This window comes from Psammomys obesus, unplaced genomic scaffold (genome assembly GCF_907164565.1).
Source record: "Psammomys obesus unplaced genomic scaffold, mPsaObe1.curated_primary_1811, whole genome shotgun sequence".
Taxonomy (NCBI): Eukaryota; Metazoa; Chordata; class Mammalia; order Rodentia; family Muridae; genus Psammomys; species Psammomys obesus.
In genome coordinates, this window is record NW_026590466.1 from 594417 (window position 1) to 619017 (window position 24601).

The following is a 24601-nucleotide window of genomic DNA, read 5'->3' on the forward strand; positions in this document are numbered from 1 at the left end:
GATGGCTAATGAGGTTGAGCATTTCTTTAAATGTTTCTCTGCCATTCCATATTCCTCTACAGAGAATTCTTTGTTTAGCTCTGTTCCCCATTTTTTAATTGGATTACTTGGTTTGGTGCTTTTCAGCTTCTTTAGTTCTTTGTATATACTGGATATGAGTCCTCTGTCAGATAAAGGGTTAGTGAAGATTCTTTCCCAATCTGTAGGCAGTCGTTTTGTTTTGATGACAGTGTCCTTTGCTTTACAGAAGCTTTTCAGTTTCATGAGGTCCCATTTATTGATTGTTGCTCTTAGAGCCTGTGCTGTTGGTGTTCTGTTCAGGAAGTTGTCTCCTGTGCCAATGAGTTCTAGGCTCTTCCCCACTTTTTCTTCTAACAGATTTAGAGTATCTGGTTTTATGTTGAGGTCTTTGATCCACTTGGACTTTAGTTTTGTGCAGGGTGATAAATATAAATCTCTTTTCATTTTTCTGCATGTGGACATCCAGTTGGACCAGCACCATTTGTTGAAGATGCTGTCTTTTTTCCATTGAATGGTTTTGGCTTCTTTGTCAAAAATTGAGTATTCATAGGTGTGTGGGTTTATTTCTGGGTCTTCTATGCGGTTCCATTGATCCTCCTTTCTGTTTTTATGCAAATACCATGCAGTTTTTATTACTATTGCTCTGTAGTACAACTTGAGATCGGGGATGGAGATACCTCCAGATGATCTGTTGTTGTACAGGATTGTTTTGGAGATTCTGGGTTTTTTGTTTCTCCATATGAAGCTGAGAATCTTTTTTTCAAGGTCTGTAAAGAATTGAGTTGGTATTTTGATGGGAATTGCATTGAATCTGTAGATTGCTTTTGGCAGGATGGCCATTTTCACAATGTTAATCCTACCAATCCATGAGCATGGGAGATCTTTCCATCTTCTGAGATCTTCTTCAGTTTCTTTCTTCAGAGACTTGAAGTTTTTCTCAAACAGGTCTTTCACTTGCTTGGTTAGTGTCACCCCAAGGTACTTTATGTAGTTAGTGGCTATTGTGAAGGGTGTTGTTTCCCTAATTTCTTTCTTGGCCATTTTGTCTTTGGTATACAGGAGGGCTTCTGATTTTTTTGAGTTGATTTTGTATCCTGCCACTTTGCTGAAGGTGTTTATCAGCTGGAGGAGTTCTCTGGTTGAATTCTTGGGGTCGCTCATATATACTATCATATCATCCCCCCAGCATTTTTTTATTTATTACAATTTATTCATTTTGTATCTCAGCTGTAGACCCCTCCCTCATCCCCTCCCAATCCTACCCTCCATCCTTCTCCTCCACTGCCCCTCCCCCAGTCGACTGAAAGGGGAAGTCCTCCTCCCCTTTCATCTGACCCTAGCCTATCAGGACTCATCAGTACTGGGTGCATTGTCTTCCTCTGTGGCCTGTTAAGGCTCCTCCCCCCTGCCTCCCCCCCCACACACACTCATGGGGGAGGTGATCAAAGAGCCAGCCACTGAGTTCACATCAGAGACAGCCTCTGTTCCCCTTACTAGACAAGTCACTTGGAGGCTGAGCTGCCATGGGCTATATCTCTGCAGGCGTTCTAGGATATACTCCTTAGTTGGAGTATCAGTCTCAAAAAAGACCCCTGTGCCCAGATTTTTTGGTTCTGTTGCTCTTCTTGTGTAGCTCCTGTTCCCTCCAGGTCTTTCTATCTCCCGCTTCTTTCATAAGATTCCCTGCACTCTGCCCAAAGTTTGGCTATGATTCTCAGCATCTGCTTTAATACCCTGCTGGCTAGAGTCTTTCAGAGGCCCTTTGTGGTAGGGCTCCTGTCCTGTTCCCTGTTTTCTCCCTCTTACGATGTCTATCACATTTGCCTTTCCGAATGAGGATTGAGCATCTTACCCAGGGTCCTCATTCTTGCTTAGCTTCCTTAAGAGTATTCATAAAATATGATCAAGTATACAACAAGGACATTTGCTCAACCATGTTTGTAGCAGCTTTATTTGTAATAGCCAGAAGCTGGAAACAACCCAGATGTCCCTTTGGATACAGAAATTGTGCTATCTTTATACAATGGAATACTACTTAGCAATTAAAAACAAGGAAATTGTAAAATTTGCAGGCAAATGTAGGGAACTAGAAAAGATCATCCTGAGTGCGGTATCCCAGAAGCAGAAAGACACACATGGTATATACTCACTTATAAGTGGGTATTATACATATAATGTAGGATAATCATACTAAAATCTGTAAACCTAATGTCCACTTATACTGAGTATATACCATGTATGTCTTTCTGCTTCTGGGATACCTCACTCAGGATGATCTTTTTTAGGTCCCACCATTTGCCTGCAGATTTCATGATTTCCATGTTTTTAATTGCTAAGTAGTAATCTATAATTATTTTTTTCATTTGAAATTGAAATGTTCGTCATTAGGGATATATTCAATTGGTGTAATAATTAATACCTTAACATTTACAAGCCCCTTAGGAGAGGAAGGGAGGGAGGTGACATCACTGTATATGAGAATATACAGAAAGTACTATGTCAACATGAAAAACACTGTAAAGAGTGTGGGCTTTAAAATCAAAATATAGTTTCAAATCTTGACTGTGTTTGTATCAGGCCACATGGACTTAACCTCTTGTAACCCTTTCTCTCAGATTTACTTTTTTAGTGGAGTCCAAATTAGTATACCACAGAGACTCCTACATAGCCACTGAAACACTGTTCACAATAAGAGGTTATTAAATTGGCTTGGGTGTCCCATAAACAGTAAATAAAAATGTAGGCTGGTAACTGTATCCATGTGTATTATTTGATCACAAAAGAAAATGAAATTATGTTATTTGCTGGGAAGTAATGAATCTGGAGATCATTATGTTAAGAACAATATGCTAGGTCAGGAAAAACAAACATGTTTTTTTTTTTCATGTGGAATCTAAATTAAATATATACACACGTGTATATGTATATGACATGAAAATAATAAAAAGATTAGTATTTGGGAAGAGGAAGGATAACATGGAGGGCAAAGGAAGATAGAGTGTATAAGCAAACTAACTCTGATTTTAACGTATGAAAATGTAAGACTAAAACCCTTGATGCTGTAAAAGTAAATATATGCTAATAAATTAAATGCTTAATGGATATAGTGATAATAGATTAGCAGTATACTGTACTGGAGGCTGGAAAATAGCATATTATTTGGTGAAATGAGCTGGAGTCTGAAATAATAGTTGTGCATTGAGAAGAGCTCGGTGGAAACAAAAGTCCTGGTGGCTAAACCCAGAACTCATAAATTAAGGGTTGTCTAGGTGGGAAAGAGCTGTGAAGAAAATCTGTGAGGGGGAAATTTCTTTTCAGGACCATTGCACTGAGGTTGGGGGGGGGGGGCTGTGCTCAGAGTGGAGGTGGAGTACAGGGTCTTTAAATTCAAGTCATTGTGATGTGATGAATTAAGTGAGTCTGCATCAGCCTGGTTGCTTTGTCTTCTTGCCCTGTGCCCTTGCACACAGGAAAAGGTCTGAAACACTTGGTTTGTGAGTTGATGGATTACATTCCTAATGAGTGTGTAATCACCATAAGAATATCCAGACATAAAATAGGCTATTGATTGTCTTCTTTAACTCCATTGTGGTTGTAGAGGTGGACTGTGTATTGCCTGTGATAGCAGTGCTGAACATTCTTAAGTAGAATTCATGAATGACATCCTTAGGTTCTTCTATATTTTCTATTTTTAAAAAATAGAAAAAAAAAAAAAAAAAAAAAAAAAACGCCTCTCCACCCTCGTGCCTGATAGGGATTTTAAAAGGAGAAGCCTCTTAAAGCTTGATCATGGGAAGTGTTAGGAACATTCCCCGAGGCCAGATATACTGGGTTCTGGAGTTGACAGAGCCTGCATAAACTTGTATATCATAAGGCGGCAGGCTCTGATATTCCAGCTGTTGCCAGCATGCCTTCGTGACTCCACAATGCTGTAGGCAGCAGGATTCTGCGGTGGCAGAGACAGGCTCTGGGTCCCTGAAGCACTTAGCTGCCTTTGCAGACTGAATGAGCCACAGTCTACAGCAGCAAGCAGGGATGCAGGTAAGAGACTCCAGTGCTCCTTCTCAGAGCATCTTATGCCTGAGGGGAACTGTTTTAAAAATCACTTGTGCTTTTTGTGAGGGGGGTGTAGTTCCCAATGCCTCTTTTGTTCTACGGTCTTAAAGGGCAGGTTGTTTGTTAGCTCACAATGGCATGTGTCTGATCTGGCAAGATCTGCAAACATTCTCATTGTTTATTGTTCTGTCCAAAAATGAAAAATCATGTAAATCAGGGTTCAGATTCTGACTGGAGTGCTCTGCAAGCATGTACACATGTTTACCCATCCTGCATGCTTGTCTAAGGGTACATGCAGTTTTTGCAGCCTTCGTTTTTACAGCTAGCTGAAAGCACATTGGAACAGAAAGCTGTCCTCCCTAACTGGTGGGACTGATAGCCCTTGCTGTATGGAAAAATTACTCTGTATGAGTTCTGCACATGGGTGACCCAAGTATGTTGGTACAAGAATGCCTGAATCTGTGAAGACCTGTCTGCATTGCTGTTTCTTTTTTAGTATCCATAAAATACAGGCATTCTCACTCTGGAGACACTGAAAGAAAATGGTGAGTTAGCCAAATCCAAATTGGGGCGTGGGGGTGGTAAAACCAGGTGTGCATGCCTGGTCATATGAACGGTCCACATAGCTTGATAACTGCAGTGAAAAAAATCTTCAAGGAGAAAATGAATCTCTATGGTTTTTAACATTTTTAGTTCTTCTAATTTGTTTTGATTATGATAGTGCTCTTTCTTTGAATGTGTTTGCATTTTCCATTCTGCCTCTTACATTGTGTTTAAAAATGCAAGTTATTGTTTGGGCTAAATGTTATTGGGCTAAAGTTATTGTTTGTTGCTAAATGATGAATTGCCTTTGCTGCAAGCAAGGAAGCTTTCTCATGTGTGGAAGGAATGCCATTTTCACAGGGAAATTGCTGCATAGCTATCTCTGGATACACATACGCGTACTATCTGAGTCTCTATCCACTGACTCATGGGGGTAGGTGTCATCTTGAGTTGCATATTTAGGCATTGATTGTGCCAGTGCAGAGGCAAAAAAAAAGAAAAGAACAAGAGAAAAGGCAAATTAAGGAAAGGTTTTCTAAAATCTGGTAGCCTTAATAACTAAACAGCTTGCTGGCTGCCTACTGACTACATTTATAAAATGAATGGAAAATAATTTAAGCATAAAATGCAGGTACAAATTTAAATGGTTGGCATATTTTCTGATATAAGGTTTTTTTTTTATCATTTTGTCATGGAAAGCATTGCATTTGTAGTAGAAAGGGGGACATGTATGTATACTTTATATATAGCAGAAAATACTTTATATATATATATATACATCCCGTACACACACATACACCTCTATCTTAAGGAGAAACTTTACAGAGGCATTCTTATTCAAGCATACACAAAGGTAGTTTGTTTGTTTGTTTTCAATGTTCTGGAAATAATCACAAGTGTCAACGAGATGGGTTGTAGAAAGCATCTGCTACCCAGCTGCATTGACAAATGACTTAGTAAATGCCTGTTAACTGCTGCATGCTTTGCACAGACTGGCCACTCCCCCAAAGTCTGACTTTGGATGCTGGAGGTTGGAGAAAGTAGTAATTTATGTGGCCTTTTAAAAATACTTTTGTATGGCTCTTTACTATTTTATATTTGTGTGTGTGTGTGCATGCATGTATGTATGTATATGTGATGATCATCGTTGGAAAGCTATAGGAAGTCGCTAGCATTTTATGTCTACTTTGAGCTACCCATCTTTCCCCTTCCTTGGACACTAGAGGTTTTAGCTGGCTTCTGCTAGAGCAAGTTAGTAGTCAGATCATCATGTAAATTGTAGACATTTCTGGATGTCAAGGATCCATTTAATTATTCACCCATTTTCACCACCCCCTCTTTTTAAAAAAAATAATTGTTAGATAGGGTGGGGAGATAGCTCAAATTAATGTTAAAAATTTTTAAAAAGAAAGAAATTTAAAACTATCCTTAATTCTCTCACTCAGTAATTCCACTATAGAACATGGAGGTGTGTTTGCTTAGAAATCTTGTTTCAATGCAAATATATGTTTTACATAGGCAGTCATTCTCCACATAGTGTATGGAAACTGCCTTTGAAAAATATAAATAACTTGTATATGTACTATGCCTGGTATCCTAAAATGTAAGAAATTTGTCTTATACTGTACACATTTAAAGCTACTTCTAGCCATTCACAATTACAAATAAGAGTTTAGTAAACATATTGTACTAAAGAAAGTAATGCACTTATGTGTGGATTGTCTTAAGGCATGGTAGATACATATTTAGGAGGCATCACTTTGTGTACCTGTGAAGTGTATCCTTGCTATTCGTGCCTCACTCACCAGCAGCCTAGGAAGTCTTATTTCTCTCATAACTTTGCCAATATCAAACATTAACTCAGAATTCTGTGGTTTATTAAGTAACCCACTTTTAACATGCATTTTCTGAGGTTGGGGAAAGGCAATCTTTTTGTATATTTATTGGCCTTTTTTATTTGTTATTTTTCTTTTTTTGTTCATTACTATTCACATTTCTATTGAAAGTGGACCTTTCTTAATCATTGTCATTTAGGTTACAATACATCCATGCAGTGAGGTGTGTACTTTTCAAACATTTACAACTGATTATTAGGATTAGATTATTACTGTAATACATGAGTTGAATCCTCTTGTTATGGCCCATACTTGCTGACTCAGTGTTACCAGTTCTGTATTTTGGTGGCCACCAGCATCTAGCAACTATTTATTGTTGCTGGTATTCAGTTACTATTTGTATGGCTTTATATGCAACCAGCCATAGTTCTGTTAATTCTGAAATAGTCTATAATGCTTTACAAAGAAGACAACGTGACTAAGGATGAAAACCAGGGTTTTCAGACTAATGTGTTATGTTGCATTGTAGGAGGAAATTCAGAAGATGAGTCTAAATCCTAGCCTAGAGCAAGTTGCTTTTTTCTGGTAGGGCTTCCTGACTATTTGCAGTAGGCTAGTGTGTTCAAGTAGTAGAGGAGAGTCATATGTCCTTTGTACTCTGTCATGTTCTTAGTCTGCAAAGTATTTGGTAAATTAATCTGCTTTGCTGAGGACTTTAGAGATTTTTGGGGTCCTAACATTTGTTGTTGCTAAGGTAAGAGGACCCTGAGTTCAATGCCTGAGTGAGCTCCCTATTGAGATACTGTCTAAAATAAAGAAATAAAGAAAAAAAAAAAAAGGAAGAGAAGTACAAGGATTCAGCTTGATCTGATTACTGTAACTTTTAGTCATCACCTCCATGGTTGACACTGAATAACCCTGGTCTGTTTTCTTCACATAATTTTCCAATATACTACAAGTAAGCAAAACAGACCCTGGCTACAGGGATGTTCCTGGTTCTTTGATATTAAATTAAGATAAACAGGTATGTTACATGTAGGATGTCATTAGATATATACCCCTCCTTCTCACTCAAATGGTAGGTCTCCAACTGATCTTGCTACAACCTATGACCTAAGATGGCATGACAAATCTTAGATTTGTCTGCCTCCTTTTTTTCTTTCCCCATTTTCTTAAAAAAAAAAAAAATGTGTGTGTGCGTGTGTTTTGCCTGCATGCATGTATATGGTTACAGATGGTTGTGAACCACCATGTGGAGGCTGGGAATTCAATCTTGGACCTGTGTGTGGAAAAAAAAGTACTCTGAACCACTGAGCCATCTTTCCAGCCCTTGTCTGTCCCCCCAATAGATCTTACAGTATCTGGGGGCAAGTTTTCATGCAGTAGGACAAAATTGTTCTAGAGTGGTATATTCTAATCAGACTTTGTGTATAAACCATGCTGCACACCAGCAACTTACTGTCTATATTTTTTTATTAATGAATGGGACATGCTAAATCAAGGATTAAAATTTCTAGTTTACTAAGCCTTGTTCCACATAGCAAGGCATATACTAAAATTTTAAAATCATAAGTGGGCTGGCCTGGTGCTGCCAAGATTTTAATCTGCCAAGCTACCTGGGAGACTAAGGCAGGAAGATCCAAGTTTAAGTCCAGGTTGGACAGTTTATGTGAAAATAAAAAGTAGGTTAGAATTCTAGCTCAGTGATAGAGTGCTTGTCTCACAGGCCTAAGGCCCTAGGTACTTGCAGTTTCTAGTGTTGTTAAAGGAGAAGTAATAACAACAAACAAGTGTGTATAAGTACTCATTTTTATAAACACTAAGAAGGATATAAAGGAGTATGTTAAGGCTAGTGATATTCCCCAATTGGTAAAGTGCTTACTTAGCATCCAAAAAGCCCTTCTTTCAATCCCCAGTACTGCATAAACTTAGCATTGTGGTGCATACCTTAATTCCAGCATTCAGGAGGTAGAAGCAGGAAAGAAACAGAAGTCCAGGCTTTCTTTGACTATATAGTTAACTCAAGGCCCCGCCTGAAACACCTGAGATCCTGCCTCAAGAAAAGAAAAGAAAGGGAGGGATAAAGAGAGGATTAGTATGCATATGAGAATGCCAGGAGAGGGGACAGAAGAGTTTATGTGGTGGAGAGTGTGATGAAGTTTAAAACACTTAAAATATGAAACCAAACAAAACAACAACAACAAAAAAAACCTTTCCTGACCTCTTTTCAGTTTTATCTGGGGCAGTGTTGCTTTACCTAAGTGGAGTTCCACAGACTTCATTTTGAAGGTATGTCATTTTGAAGAGATAGTCTGGCTCGGAAAGTCGTTCTGACTGGAAGAACATGGGTAGATCCTCCAGGCTTGGTGCCAGGGAACATTTATAGTCACCATTTTTATAAATAATGATTATTTCCTTTGGAAAGGACATACAGAGCCAAGAATTAAAATGTCAGGAATATAGCTTTTGATACCCAGATGTAGTGGGTAGAAAAGTGGGAGAGAAGGAATTTGGGAAGGAATGTTTTGCAAAACAGATTCTTAATGTTTTCTTACCATCCAAATTGCTTGAAAGTCTGCTTTTTGAAATAGATTTGGAGGCATGTCATCCTTCAGTATTCAACCCATCGCCAGGCCTTCTGACTGATTCTCAGAATGCATGTTTTAAAAGCATAGATAGTTCAATAGGATACTTGAGCAGCAGCTATAAACTATAATCTTCAAATACAGGCTGATTTGTGTGTGTGTGTGTGTGTGTGTGTGTGTGTGTGTGTGTGTGTTTGTGTGTGTGTGTATGCTTGCATATATATATTTCTGTGCCTGGTGGGGGGCACACATGAATCATGTTCAGACATCTATGTCAATGTCTTTCTTGGTCACTCTCCACCTTATTTTTGAGACAGTTTCTTAACCTAAAGTTTATTGACATGGTTAGTCTGGCTGGCTGATGAGCTTCACAAGATCCACTTGTCTCCAACCTTTCCCTTAGCACTGGGGTTACACACACATACCACCACACAAAGCTTTTCTATAGATGCTGGTGATACACACTTGAGTCTTCATGTTTGCACAGCAGGTATTTCCCCAGCCCAAAATACCCCCGTTAAAAATTAGACCCCCTGCTCAGATATAGCCGATTGGCAGCTCTGTCTCTATGTGGGTTCTTGAGTAAGGGGAGCAGGGGGCCGCCGTCTCTGCCATGAACTCTGATTGCCGCATAGAGGAAGAGGATCCAGGCAATCCTAATGAGACTTGATAGGCAAGGATCAGATAGTAGGGGAGGAAGACTGCCTCCATCAGTGGACTAGAGAAAGGGGATAAAGAAGAAGAGGAGAAAGGGTGGGAGGAGTTGAGGGAGGACACTTCAATCAGGATATATAATGAATAAATTGTGAAAAAGTAAAAATTAAAATTAAAAAATACTAGATAGTAAAAAAAATACTGGAAAAAATTACTGATAGTAAAAAAAAAAAAAATGTCAGTGTGTGTTAATTTGGGTTGCATCATATGTTAGTGAAAATTCTTTTTCAGTCTATCTTCTCCAAAACCTGTTTAACCACAAATGATTTATCAGCTTATCTAATTCAACTTCATTACTACTTGGTATCTGAGTCTCTGTGAGCTAAAAGGAAATCCCAAGGAAACTGGAAATCTTTTTATTCATCTGTGAAGATATTGAAGAAATAAAACTCATTTGGTCTTCTAAAGTAATTGCTTTTCCCATATGGCATGAAAAACACAGGCTGGCATAGAAAGAGTAAAGCTTTAGCCTTTAGGCATTGTAGTAAACACATCACCAAAGTCAGGATGCTTCTGGGCTTGTGTTCTCCCCAAAGAACAGCCAGCAAGAGTTTGAAGACTGGGCATGGTAGTGTATGTCTGCTATCCCCACTACTCAAGAAGTTCAGACAAGCTCGTCTGAGCTATATCAAAAGTATGAGACCAAGCTATCTTAGCTGCATAGTTAGACCCTGTCTTAAAAAAAATCTCCTCCAAATCCCCAAAGAAAAACATAAGAAATCTGCTAAATGAAAAGATCCAAGAGTTTGAACAAAACTTGGAGAAATAATTCTCTTCCTTGTCATCATTAACATAATATGCCTGTTATTTTGGAATGAACAAGCTGATCATCCCTAGTCCACAAGCCCGAAATCTGAAATTCTCTTGAATCAGAAACTCTGTGCCCATGTAATATCACAAGAGACAAATATCTACATTTAGTCTCAAATTATGCTGTGAAGGATTGCAGTCAAAAATGCAGGTTTACAAAAAAATAGTATATTAAAATTTTTCAGCTATTTATATGGAACATGTAAAATGTAAATGTGTATCTATAAATACAAGTGCATGGCATAAGTTAGCATTATTGTATTCATGTTTATAATTAAGTTCCATTGCCTAGGTATTTCTCACATGTGTGTATGTGATTGTGTGTGTGTGTGTGTGTGTGTGTGTGTGCAAATAGTACAAAAGTCTTTTAGTTCTAAATTGAAATACTTCTTCCTTCAAACATTTGAAATAAGAGATGCTTGACCCTGTTGTTTTCATGCCCAAAAATTGGGGAGTCAGAGAATAATCAGACAGTCCTTACTCTACAGCTACATGTGCTCTAGGAAGTCTGATGTTTAATTGGCGTTTCTAAGAATGTAACTGGTACCATTATTCTTAAATGCTCATGCTTTTTAAATGTTTTTGATGAGCTTTGTGCCTGTGTTGATTGGTCAGTTGGTTAACTAATTGCCTCTTTGGGTCTCTGGTGCCGTATTACACTATCTCATTTCCCACTTCATTTGACAGGTGTGAGATGCTTTGTTGATGGAAGAGCCTCCCGCTTGTACTTAAACAAGACATTTATGTAACTTCTAAGAATTATCAAGAATGTGGGAGATACCAGGGACTCACCTGGGAAAATTGTATATGGAATGGCTTGGGTGTTCTGTGTCCTAGCTGCTTGACTTCTACACAAGATCTAACTGGTACAACCCTCTAAGCTGTAGGGCAGACTAGCTATCTGTGATTAATGATGAATATGTCTACTCTTTCCCAAATCACTTGTTTATATCCTTACCCAGAGGAGATGTACATCCTGGATGCCACATTCAAACTGTGAATGTAAAACTAGAGAGAACGTGGGACTCGTGGGATGTTGACATTTCCCCTTCATGGAAACGTGGTTGTTTCCAAGGCAGGGAGTCTGGGTTCCAGCCTAGTTGTTCTGTGATCTAACTGGGCACTTTGCAAACAAATTGGGCAGCCAGCTCTCAAATGTGATTCTTGGGCCACAGTGCAGAACTACTCCTAGTCATTGCTTGTGTGTGTGTGTGTATTTATAATGGATGTATTTGCCACACTATGCATGTGAAGGTCAGAAGGCAATTAGATATTGGTCCTCAACTTCCACCTTGCTTAAAATAGGATCTCTTATTGTTTCACTGTGTCATATTCCAGGCTACTGGCACACAAACTTTTAGGGATTCTCCTGTCTCTGATACCCACCTCAACATAGGAGCAATGAGATTACTGCTTCTCAATACTTGCACAGCAAGCTACTTCTCCAGCCCATATTGCTATGCATAAAAGTGTGCTGTGGATAGTAAAGCATGTTAGCATTTTGCATCTTGCCTAAATGAAGGGAGGAAGTACATCAGTGTCTTAGTTACTTTTCTATTGTTGATGAAAAGCCTCCCTCATATGTTCCCAGTGTCATCACACTACTTAACCATGCCATCCCCAGCTATGATGGACCAAAATCCCTTTGAAACTAGGAGTCCAAAGAAAACTTTCTGTCCATGTTTTATGGGGTATTTTATTACAGTAACAAGAAAAGTGATAACCCTTTGTGTACCCCTTTGTGGTACAGTATGGCCTGTGATGACTATGTATCTGAAAGAATGTGAAGCTTCCTCAGGCTTATTTACTTGTTACTTAACAAAAAGCTGATATACTATGGATCATGATCAAAAGTATTTGCCAGTAAAATCCCCAGACGAGATGGGACTCATATTTTACTAAGGCCTCAGACACTATGCCATTGATAGAGTAATAACTGACCATGAATTGGACACTAAAATTGGACACTTTTAGTGTCATTGACACTAAAAGCCAAAAATGGATTTTTTTTTTTTTTAAAAGAAGACCCTATAGTGTTTGTTCATTATTGCACCCAAAAGGTTTGGAAATTTTTGTCATCATCCTTGATAAGTCTAATTATAAAATCTATTAGCAATCTTTTGAAAATAGAGCAGTAAAAACAATCTTAAGTTAGGCTGAAATATCCATACTCAAGGTTATTTCAGCAAGGAGTTAGATGTTTGCACCTTGAAAAAGTACCACCCCTCTGTGTGTAACATTCTTCACAGTGAATGAAAGTGAGTGGCAGCAACAAGTTTGCTTGTTGCTAATGGATTGCCTTTAGGCACTGGAGAAAACAACTCATAGGTCACCTGTGGAAAGTGCTTTGTGCTTGGCAAGGAGCAGAGCCTGAATAAAGGCCACTTTAGGGTCCCATGCTAGGGTGGGACATGAAGATTGGAATAGGGCTAGCATGTTTAAGGGCCCACGTGGTACCACTGACACATGTTCATTTACAAAAACATTTGCATAGACAGCATACATAGCATATACAATACACATTTATTTATAAATGTATGTTTATATTCAAACATAGCATAGACATGACACACTAGACTCTGCATTATATATCTCTTGGATATATAATATATAAAATAAATTGTATACATATATATTTATATAATATATAAAAACAGATTTCATTATGGTCCCAACAGAACTCTAAATTGTTACATTTTGTTCCTTTTTTTAAACTTGTGTATATCTGTGACCTGATTTACTGGATTTCTTATTAACTTGGACAGTTAAAATCAGTTGGTGATTTTATAATGTTTTTTCTGCAAGCTTGAAATAGGAAAAAGCCAAAAGAGAGCAAAAGAGAAGGGAATTGTTGGGGAGGGCACACTAAATTGCGGTACCAATTGTAGTGTGAATAAAAATAAATGTCGAGGTGTATCATTATGTACTAAACTGCTAGCATAAGTGAGCTCGGCCATACATCGCTCTGCCAAATACAAAGCCTTTAAGTGCTATATGGGGTGTTTCTGTAGTAAGCCAAGAAGCAACATGGGGAGACATCTGGCCAGGAGAGAATCCCAGTGTGGCTCAAGGCATGTTTTCTCATCATATCTTTTGCCCTGAGTCATTATTTACCAACCCCTCCCCCTTTGCAACTGAAGCTACCTCTGGTGTATGAGTTCTCTTTATTTTCTGAGTAAGTCTCAGGGATTTCCATCTGAGATCGGAGATTACAAATAAGGAATTGCTAAGCTGCTCATATAGCTTGGTAGTACAGTATATACATACACACATGCATGTATATATGTATATATATACTTATATGTGTATATGTATATATGTATGTATATGTATATATGTGTGTACATATATATGTATATGTGTGTTTATACATATATATGTATGTATATATATATATACATATATATATGAATAAACAAATGTGTATATGTGCTGATTCAGGTGAAAATTCAGACACAGCTAAGCTTTGTGACTAGAAGTGTACTAACAGGAGTTTTGCAACAAAACAGCTGTTAAGCTAAACCATCTACTCTTCTGCTTAAGATAATTTTAGTGAAACTTCGAAGTAGATGATTCTGTGAATGTCTGTGTACTATAAACAAAAAATGGCACTTTCTTGAGTTTTGTTTCTCTTTTTGCTCTGGTAAGTTTAGTAGTTTTGTTGCAGCATGTTTTCTACCTTGTCTTTAATCTCCTGAGCAACAACACAAGTTCGTCTACCCTCTTAGATGGTTCATGAGGACCTAAACTGTTTTGTTTTCTTGGTGATATTAGGAAATATCAGTAATAAAAGAATTTAAGAATGGACTCAAACACAAGCTTGAGGACAATTTCATTAGAGTTTAAATGAACCTTAGGGCAGGCAAGCTGTAAACCTAAGCAGCTGTGCAGAAAGGGAGAATGGAGACAAAGAAAATGAGCCACACTGAATGAGTTAGGCCAGTATGGAGGTCAACCACTTGGTGTGGATGAGGAGAGCTTTTTAGAATACAAAGTGAGAAAGAAGATGGGACGTAGCTTAGTTGGTAGGGTGTCTGCCTAAATAAAATGGAAAGGTCAAAAAGTACTAAAGAAAGTATAGTCTGGCCAGCACTGAAAAGAAAAGAGAAGATAAACAGTGGCTGCAAAAGGAAAAGTTACTTGCTTCTAAGGCAGGCAGACCCTATAGAACTTTATAGCAACTTGTAGGGACTACGCTAGGGAGCAGTATTTCAGGCAAGGGAAATTATATTATCTAATTAAAAGGCTATTCCATCTATCTTTCAAATCATGGTTTAAGATGAACCCACTCTTGAGGGATGGTTTCTTAGCCAGGTCAATAGCCTGTCCAGGAATGTTAAATCTGTGTACAGGCCAGCGATTTCATGCTCTCTGCCAGAGGAAATAATTTCCTCTAAGCCTTTTTTGTTGCTGTGTCTTTAGGATGTCAGTTTTTAGGTTCATGCTAATGATGCTTAGCTCCGTCTGATTGCTGGAATTTAGGGCAGCAGAGAGGCATTGGCTGTGGGCTCTGCTCTGTTACTCCAGAAAGGACCTTCCCCTCCCCTGTCCCTAGGACACAGCAGGGCTATCATCCACAGGGAAGGGCACTGACATGATAGCTCTGCAGTTTCCACCTGATATTATGCATCAAGTCCAGGCTGTAACAAGAGCAGAAGTAGGTACTCTGGATAGGAAACAAGGATGGGTCTCTGCTCCTCTTGTCAGTGACTAGGTTATATTCTCTTGTTGCTACTTATATATATATGCTGTCCTTGTTTGTGTCAGTGGCAGGGGTTTTTTGTTTTATCTATTTATCTATCTATCTATCTATCTATCTATCTATCTATCTATCTATCTATCTATCTATTTGGTGGTGTGATCCTAGTCGCACCCTCAACCTCCAACCCATGAATCAAACTTAGGGCCTTGCACATTAATATGTATTCAAGTATTCAGCTAGTGAGCTCTATATTCTCTACCTCAAAAATCAGCAGATTGTTTTTTTTAAACAACTCAACTTTGTAGCCCCTGCTGACTTTTAACTAGATGCAATCCTCCTGCTGTGGCCTTCCAAACACTGGGATTACACCCAGCTCAGAAGTCAATTTTAGACTGAGAATTGCTCTTTTCCTTAAATCAGAGGTTTGTTTTTCTCCTTGGGCTTGGTTTGGTGTGGTATGTTGGCAGAGACACTGCATTCTGAATTGTTGGAAGTTTGCTAGTGGTCATCCCATAGGCCTTGATAATGGCATGGATAAAAATACATCCAGACCAATTTCTATATATGTATCATGGGCATGACTGTGTGTATACATGCATGTTTATGTGATATGATAGTTTAAGTGGAAACTCTCTAAGTCATAGCTGTTTCCACAAATAAGGAGTTGTTGTTTTTCTCATTTCTCATGTCTGATTTTAAGGTTTTTATGACTGAATTGACTCTTGGCCCTTCTTAGAAAGGCCTATTTTTGTATATAATTACAGAAATGTAGTTGGTATATACATGTGTGTCTATAGCAGATCTATGTGTATGTGTCATCAATGCCTCATGTTCCATACATAACATGTTTTACATATAGCCTAACATATAACATCTGTTACAGATTGTTACCACATTACAAGTGGCAGTGGGCACAAGTATTGGAAAATGTGGAGTCCTTAAAGTGATCCAAGAGAAAAGATCCTCATTGGAATTTTTCCCTAATTTTTTATTCTGTTGTCTTCTCTACAAGCAAATGCCCAGTGTCAGCAAGCCAGCCTGAGTACATTGTAGGATCTACTGAATCAGACAGAACTCACAGGCAATTCCATATTGTCTGAATTGTCCCACTCCCAGGAAGACACAGAACTCCACAGGAGGGCCTGGACTGAGCTGGGACTCTTATCTTGAAAATATATGTATTCAAAGGAGAACACACTGACAGATTCAGGACCCCAAGTCCATGGTTCCCCTTCACCCCTACCCACACATTTTGTGGCCTATGAGCATGTCCCTGCACCCTAAGGAGGCAACCCCGTCTTAGAGACTTTCACTGCCTAATCTTGAGCCCAGGAAATACTAGGGCCTAGACAGTACACCTGCAGACTCTCACCTGGTTGTCCCCAACAAGTACTTACCAACATCATTTACTGAGCCCGTGAGAGAGAGAGAGAGAGAGAGAGAGAGAGAGAGAAAGAGAGAGAGAGAGAGAGAGATTCACCTGTCCCTTTCTCAGTCTTTCTGTGCTTAGCAGTGCCAAGCCACAAGACAACCAACATGTGAATGAGGACACAACTTTCTCTCAACCAGAAGCCCAGCTCTCTTCCAAGTGTCAACGCCTGCAGACATCAGCCATGGAAACTTCTCGTTCTCCTTCACCTCAGTTTGCCCCACAGAAGCTGACAGACAAGCCTCCCCTGCTTATCCATGAAGACAACTCAGCAAGGTATTGTCCTATGAAAGTATACCATGTATTTATGTCATGAAGACTTCAGTGTTTGTTGCTGGAACTTGCTACAGCTTTAAAAGCTGGAGTAAAATTTGATAGTAGAAAATGTGACATGACTCAAATGACCATTTGTAATTTGGTGACACGGTGAGCCCCTTTGTTTGGGCTGAATACATTTTCATTTGCCTTACTCTGTGACATATGCAGACTAAGCATGTTTTGCCAGTGATCAAAATCAGATTTAACCTAAGTATAAAATCTTTAGGTAAGTTAAGTAATGTCCAGTATTTTCATAGTATTTAAAATACTCCTTCCCTCATTCTTTTGAGACAGGATCATGATATATAACCAAGGTTGGTCTTGAACTCACTATGTATCCTAGACTAAGTAACCTAAACTGTCTTTGTACTCCTTATCCTATTACCTCTAAAATCCGAAGGGCTAAGATACCCAAGGACTCTATCAACTGAGCTATATCCTTAGCTTCTTAAACTCTTGAATAACTTAGATAAAAAGCATAGTGTTGTGGGTTAACTCTTTCCAAGTTATTGGTCTCAAGTTATGAGGTCTCATATACTTCAACCATAACAGGTTGTTATTGCTCTTTGTTACCTTCCAGAACTTCATGGCAAGACCTTTTTGCTGAAGATACCACATACTTGAGTCATAATACATGGAGAAAACAAGTTCTTAATGACCTTAAAGCTTCATCCCCACTTGCTAGCTAGAGTGCTAGATGGTGTAATGGAAGATACAAGGGGAGTAAAGTAATCAATACATTTACCAATCAATACATTTATCAATACATTTGAACTCTGGGGATTATAATAACAAACTGTCAAGATATGCCTACTGGTCCAATAGTGACAGGAATATTAAGGTAGTAACTTAATGGAAATGGAACTTACATCTGCTACTGTTAACAGTGCCAAGAACCCATAGCTGGGTAGGTCATAGACTATAGGAGAGAACCAACTACTATCTTTCTTCTAAGTGTACATAGCATTAAACTTTCCCTTAAGTACTTATCTCCTATCCCTCATCAGAAAAGCTTTTGTAATAGATGGCAGTTAATATATAGATCCACAACTTTCCAGCATGCAGAGAATATGAAACTTCTAAGTTTTCAACCTTAAATGGGACACCAGAATCACATCTTCTCTTTCCAAAGTTAAAGGATCATTGTCGAAGAGTGGCTGGAAAGCTTTTAAGAGGCAGAGGTAGTGAATGACTACAATGAAACTGATTTCCAGACAGGACAGGGTAGTTATTCAGTGAACTCACAGAGCCTTGACTGAATGCACAAGATCAAACCAGATGAATGGCAGCAAGGATGGAGAAGAGGTTCACGGAGTTGTACTCACTATCTGAGAAGCTTTGGCAATCAGTGGCTGGTAGGAAAGAGAGAGTCAGTTTTCATTCAAGATGTGGCCCTTTGCTACCCATGCTCCCATAGATAATCCTACACCCATGCACATACTAACAGTACTAAGTGGACTCAGAGGTTTAAAAGACAAAACAACAACAACAAGACAACTTAAAATTGGGAAGGAATAGTTGAGGAATGTGGAGTGGATTTGATGAAAATATAAGCATGTATAATATTCTCAAACAATAAAAAAGTGTAAAAGGGCATCACTGATATGGTTATTACATTTCTGTCTTGTTAGGTTTCTACTGCTATAATAAACACCATGACTAAACACAACTTGGAGAGGAAAGGGTCTCTTTCACCTCATAGCTTACCATTAAAGGAAGTCAGAGTAGGAACAGAAACAAGAGAGACCTTGGGGGAACACTGCTTATTGGCGTGCTCTCCATGGCGTGCTTAGCATGCTTTCTTATACAATCCAGGACCTCCTGTTAAAGTGCTCTGGGCCCTCCCACATCACACATTAATCAAGTCTGCTCCACAGACTTGCCTATAAGCCAATCTGATGGAAGCATTTTCCAGCTGAGGTTCTCTCTTCCCATAGTACTGTAGCTTGTGTAATGTTAATAATCCCAGCCAACCCAGTCTCCAATGATGATGTTTAATCCACAGCTTTATGTGTGCCTCAGCTGTGTGTGATGTCATAAATACTATTCTTTAATCATCTTTAAATTGGTAGCACTGTTACAGATCCGGAGAGAAGGTGCCCTAGTCTGGTAGTTTCTGCTTTAATAGAACCCCACAGTCTAAGTAGCTTAGAAACAACAGACATGGCTTGTTCTTGATTCTAGAGACTGGAAGGCAAAGGCTGGCAGATCTCTGTGAGTTTGAGGCCAGCATGGTCTACATAGTGAGAAATTCTCTCAAAATAAATCAACCTAGGAATTTGGGTGCACATACACGTTATCATAGTAATAGGAAAAGCAATAAAGTGACCCATGTGGTAGACAAACTGTATAACATTTTCACACGCCATTCAGCTTAGAGTGTCTATAGCTTCTCAAGTCACTAAAACTACAGTGAATACAACGGGCTTCATAGTGAAACAGAGTATCTTACATTGGGACTCAAGACCTGTTTGAGTCTATGAAACAACTTGTTGTTGTTGTTGGTGGTGGTGGTGGTGGTGGTGGTGTGTATGTTTGTATGTTTTTGTTATTTATCACAGACTGACCACAAACTCAGCAATTCTCCTGCCTCGGCCTCCCTTTTTGCTAGGATGACAGGAATGAGTTACTATGTCTAGGTAGAAACTTGTAGTTTTTAAACCATGTTTGCCTTGGGTGAGTCTCTGAGACTAATATAGAATAAGTGAGTTTCAGTTGTACAGCAGGGTATCTGTCCCTCACAGGGTAGCTTCAGGTATCAGCTGTATGTAGGCGACACATGGAACATAGGATGCAGTGCCCCAGAGTGGGACACATGGATGGAGGTGCTCAGCAATAATTCTAAACACAGCAACTCTCAGTAGAAGTCTTCCAGGGACATGGAAGACAGCCAGACACCTGCTGGTATGCAACAACCTACTTTTACACATGTGGTAATTCTGTCCATTGATGTTTTTTTTCTAACAAAGGGAGAATTTATAAATGGGGCTTGATGGATTTGCATTGTCCTCAGAAAAAAAACAAGAATCAAGAGTATAGCCGTAGCTCTTGTGTCTTCCCAGTCTAAGTCCTTAGGTTCAATGCCCAATTTCATAAGAAAACAAATGATTATTAAACAGGTCCCATTTCATTCAGGATCTCTCCTTCCAATGCCTATGTGTGGCAGAGTTTGAGTTGGACTGTTAGGCATCCAGAGACCATGTGAGGGGTCAGATGAGGACAATTTCTATCCTCTGCCTTGTCTTTCTATTTGGCTGGTTGACAGTGGGTCTTTGTGTGAAAATCCCTGTGTGAATCATGGGTAGGAGTCTATATGTCAAGTTTTCAGCGGTCAGCTCTTGTCATTGCAGAATTGAGCGGGTGATGGACAACAACACTACTGTGAAGATGGTACCCATAAAAATAGTGCACTCAGAAAGCCAGCCTGAGAAGGAGAGCCGCCAGAGTCTTGCATGCCCAGCCGAGCTGCCTGCACTGCCCAGTGGGCTGGAGAGGGACCAGATCAAGACACTGAGTACATCCGAGCAGTGTTACTCCCGCTTCTGTGTGTACACACGACAGGAGGTGGAAGCCCCACATAGAGCCCGCCCCCCAGAGCCACAACCACCTAGTACCTCTGCACCTCCTGTCAGAGATACCTGTTTCTCTCCTCCATTCCTCAACTATGGGAAGGCCAAGGAGAAAACCATGGATGACTTGAAGTCTGAAGAATTAGCCAGGGAGATTGTGGGAAAGGACAAATCATTGGCTGACATCTTGGACCCCAGTGTGAAGATCAAAACCACCATGGATCTGATGGAGGGAATTTTTCCCAAAGATGAGTACCTCCTGGAGGAAGCTCAGCAACGGAGAAAGCTGCTCCCCAAAGTCCCTTCACTCAGAGTCACAGAGGACAAGTGAGTAGCCAGCACACACCATGGGATGCTGGTTTCTCAGGTTTTTGTTTTTTTTTTTTTTTTCTCAGTCCTTATCTCATAGGCTTAGAAGTGAAAGAAGGGACTTAGGGATTTATTGCTATTCATGACTGTTTCTGGTTTTCCTTGGAGTCCCCAGTACTTAGCACTGTTTGGTAAGGTTTAAAATCACCATACCCGGATGTGGTTTCTTGGGACTTAGCAGAGGCAAGATGATGCCGACTGAAGAAGCTAATGTCTTTAGCTTATAGCTGACATGGTTATGGCAGTACCCATACGCCCTCTCCAGTTTTGTCTAACACACTGGAGAATGGAGTACTCCTGACATCTAGTGGAAAGATTACTAAGATTTTATAGTGTATGAGACGGCCCCAGATACTGTTAATGTTGACCCTGAAAAACCCTCTGTTGATATGAGGCTAACTGTTCACCTACTCAACCTGTCTTGTGTCCATCATCTAACCTCTGTATTCAATATGCATATAATATGCCTGGCCAACCACTCCCTTCAACTTGATCCTCCTACCTCAGCTTCCTGAATGCTAGGTTTATAGGATTGTTCCCACACATGGCTGTCTCCGTCCCATCCCCATCTTGATAATGTTTAAATAGAACCCAGGTCCTTATATGTACTAAGCAAGTTTATAATCACTAAGTTACAAGTTATTTTAAGTTATTTTGTTTTGAGACAAGTTTGGACTGGCTTTGAACTCAAAAATCTTCCTGCCTTAGATTCCTGAGAGGTGATACTGCACATGTATGCCACTACACTTGGCTATTTATCTTAGGTCGATATATTCAGTTATCATGTAACCTTTATATTCAATTTGTGTGTCTTTTGTCTACCTGACTTTCGCCTACTTTTGAAGCACATTACAAAGCCTGCCTTTAGTCTAAGGATGTTATATTGAACGGCATTTTCTTTAATTAGAGATTTTTTTTTGTTTGTTTGTTTACTTGTTTAAATTTTAGTTACCTAGGAACTGAGGATGCATCACCTACAATATATAAAGCCTTGGGTTTAATCCAAATCTTTGATGGGATAGGAAAAGCAGTTTTGCTTCTATGAGAGACATGTGACCATTTGACAGTGTCTGAAGACAGTTTTCTTTGCTATATCTAGAGACATGTATCTAGTATATAGAACCCAGAGGTTTTTCTCAAGATGCAACAGAGCATAAGCTAGCCCAACACACCAACACCACACACACACACACACACACACACACACACACACACACACAACTGGGTATGAGAGCACTTGCCTGGCAAGGAAGGCCCACAGTTTCCAAACTACTACTAAAAAACAACAGCAGCAATGAATAACAGTGTGTGAATCCTATATTAGTCGTTTTAAAAAATATCTTGGGCTTAACCTTCTTTTCTCATCTCCCTGGCTCTTGTACTTTTCTGTCAGTGCCATTTGTCATAATCCAGGTTCTAGGTTTAAAGAGTGTGCATGTGTCACAGCTGATTAAAATTCTGCCCTCTTTACCTAGGAAACAGGACCCCGGTGTGCTAGGGGTTGTGTCCTTGGCCACCAATTCTACCTATTACAGCACATCAGCCCCCAAGGCGGAACTGCTTATCAAGATGAAGGACCTACAGGAGCCTGAGGAGTATTCAGGGGGTGACTTGGACCATGACCTGTCCATTAAGAAGGTAAGGAGGAAAACAAGTCTGACCTCAACCCAGTAGTGCCAACACACAGCTACTAAGATGGCTGAGGCAAGAGAATCATTTAAGGCCTGCCTGGGGGAAACAGCAAGACTTTCCCTTATACAAACAAAATCCCCTACTTGCTGAGCATGCTGATGAACACCTTGTAATCCCAGCACTAAGAAAGCTGAAGTAGGAGGGTGACAAGTTCAAGTCAAGCATATGCTGCATGATAAGTTCAAGTACAGCCTGGGTGTCACAATAAGATCCTTCTTCATAAATAAAATAAAAACAAACAATCCTTTCTTCAAAATTGTGTGCTGCATCAGTGAAAGGCAGTAAGACCACTCATTTGTCACCCCAGTGGGAACCTTTCTGCACAGCATCTCTGAGGGCATTTTTGCTTGCTTTTCATGCAAGACATGGTCCAGCTTAATCCTGTTCTAACCCTTCTACAAAGCCATTGAGGATCCAACTGTAGGCACACTAGAGAAAAGAGCTCTCTGTAAAGGACCTTGTGTTCTTATAGGAATTATGTTTGGCCACCACACACAAACACAAAGATGTCTAGAATAGGCTTGGTAACCTTACTCACTGCCCATGTTTGGAAATAGGTTTTATTGAAACACAGCTACATCCATTTGTTTACATATTGACTGTCAATGACCATGTAGCCTACATGGAGTAGAATATCTCCTCTCTAGCCCTTAATGGGAAAAGTTTGCCAACCCTTGCTATACTACATCAGGTATCAAATCAGTTGGAATAGAGTGAATGTAGAGACCCAGAAATGTGTACTGTATGAGGAAAAGGTGAAGCACGTGTAGATGCCCTATTGTGGGAGGTTGGTGGTCTTTGGGAGAAGGAGCAGAAGGAAAGGTTTCAGCTTCGTGAACTAGGAAAGAAAGTTGGAAATTAACTCAGGGTCATGTTATATAGCACCCATGGAAGTCACTGCAAGGAACAGAAATCTATTGCTGCCAATCTGGTGATTTGAAAGATAGCACAGATTGATTTTAATTATGTTAGAAATGTTATAGAATGAGTATAAAAAATGATAAATTTTTGGATTCTGAGAATTAGATAGGGAGATAGGTGTTTAGTTTCTTAGAAACTTTGAATTAGAGTATGATGTATTTTATTCTAGTCACATGTCCACATTTTAAAAAACATAAACACTTTCAGTTTTTTCCTCATAAAACAGAAGTCATAGAATTTGAAGCATTTTAATTTCGTCCACACTGTATATACACACACAACTGCTTTCTTTACACTTAGACTTTGTTATTTCATAGAGAAGTGCATACTAGCCAAAGACATAGCCTATTAGCCGAATGATTACCTAGCATGTATTAGGCTCTAGATTCGTTCTCTGCCATCCTACCCCACAAAGTATATCAAAATATTTTTTAAATCCAGGTGTGACACATCTCTAATCCTAGCATTTAGGAGGAAGAAGGAAGAGAATGACACAAGTTCAAGGTCAGTCTTGAATATATAGCCATCTGTACACCAGTGAGAACGACATAGCAAGTCCCTGTCTCAGAAATGCCACCCCCCCCCAAAAAAAAACAGTTTAAAAAAATGATCTCACCTACATTTGTCTGTATAATGCTCTATTTTCTCTGAGAGGCAGTAGGTACTGGGATACTGTGGTACTAAAAGTGACTGCTTTGGGTCTGAGTGAATCACAAAGCTTGTATATTTTTTAATATTTATTTATTTTAGCCCAGACTGACTTACAACTTGCTATGGTAGTCCAGGCTGGCCTCTAACTTGCTGTCTTCCTGCTTCAGCCTCCTGGGTACTGAGATTACATACCTACATAACACACCCAGCCAGACTTACATTTTTAGATAGTAAACATTAATTTGGCCATCCTCTACCTCCTCTTGGGGTAAAACACTCTACCCCTAAGCAGCATCCCAATTCCCCTCTCAAATAACTAAATAACTAAATAATAGATAGATAGATAGATAGATAGATAGATAGATAGATAGATAGATAGATAGATA

At 39.4% G+C, this 24601-nt stretch overlaps 2 protein-coding genes across 5 annotated transcripts in view; both read left to right on the forward strand.

Annotated features, from left to right (window-relative positions):
- The window catches only part of LOC129676898 (protein Shroom2-like), a 125637-nt gene extending 118621 nt beyond the window's left edge, over positions 1-7016 (forward strand). The window contains exon 5 of the mRNA XM_055607414.1: positions 6985-7016. Coding sequence (XP_055463389.1) covers positions 6985-7016 — 32 coding nt within the window. The remainder of the gene's footprint in view (positions 1-6984) is intronic.
- The window catches only part of Shroom2 (shroom family member 2), a 28143-nt gene continuing 7357 nt past the window's right edge, over positions 3816-24601 (forward strand). The window contains exons 1-4 of one of the 4 annotated variants that reach the window (XM_055607404.1): positions 3816-4062; positions 16762-16971; positions 20364-20909; positions 22427-22589. In XM_055607404.1, the coding sequence (XP_055463379.1) occupies positions 16880-16971; positions 20364-20909; positions 22427-22589 (801 nt within the window). In that variant the 5' untranslated portion in view covers positions 3816-4062; positions 16762-16879. Of the gene's footprint in view, positions 4063-4604; positions 4623-16761; positions 16972-20363; positions 20910-22426; positions 22590-24601 lie in introns of those variants that run through there. The other 3 variants (XM_055607405.1, XM_055607407.1, XM_055607406.1) reach the window with 3 other exon arrangements.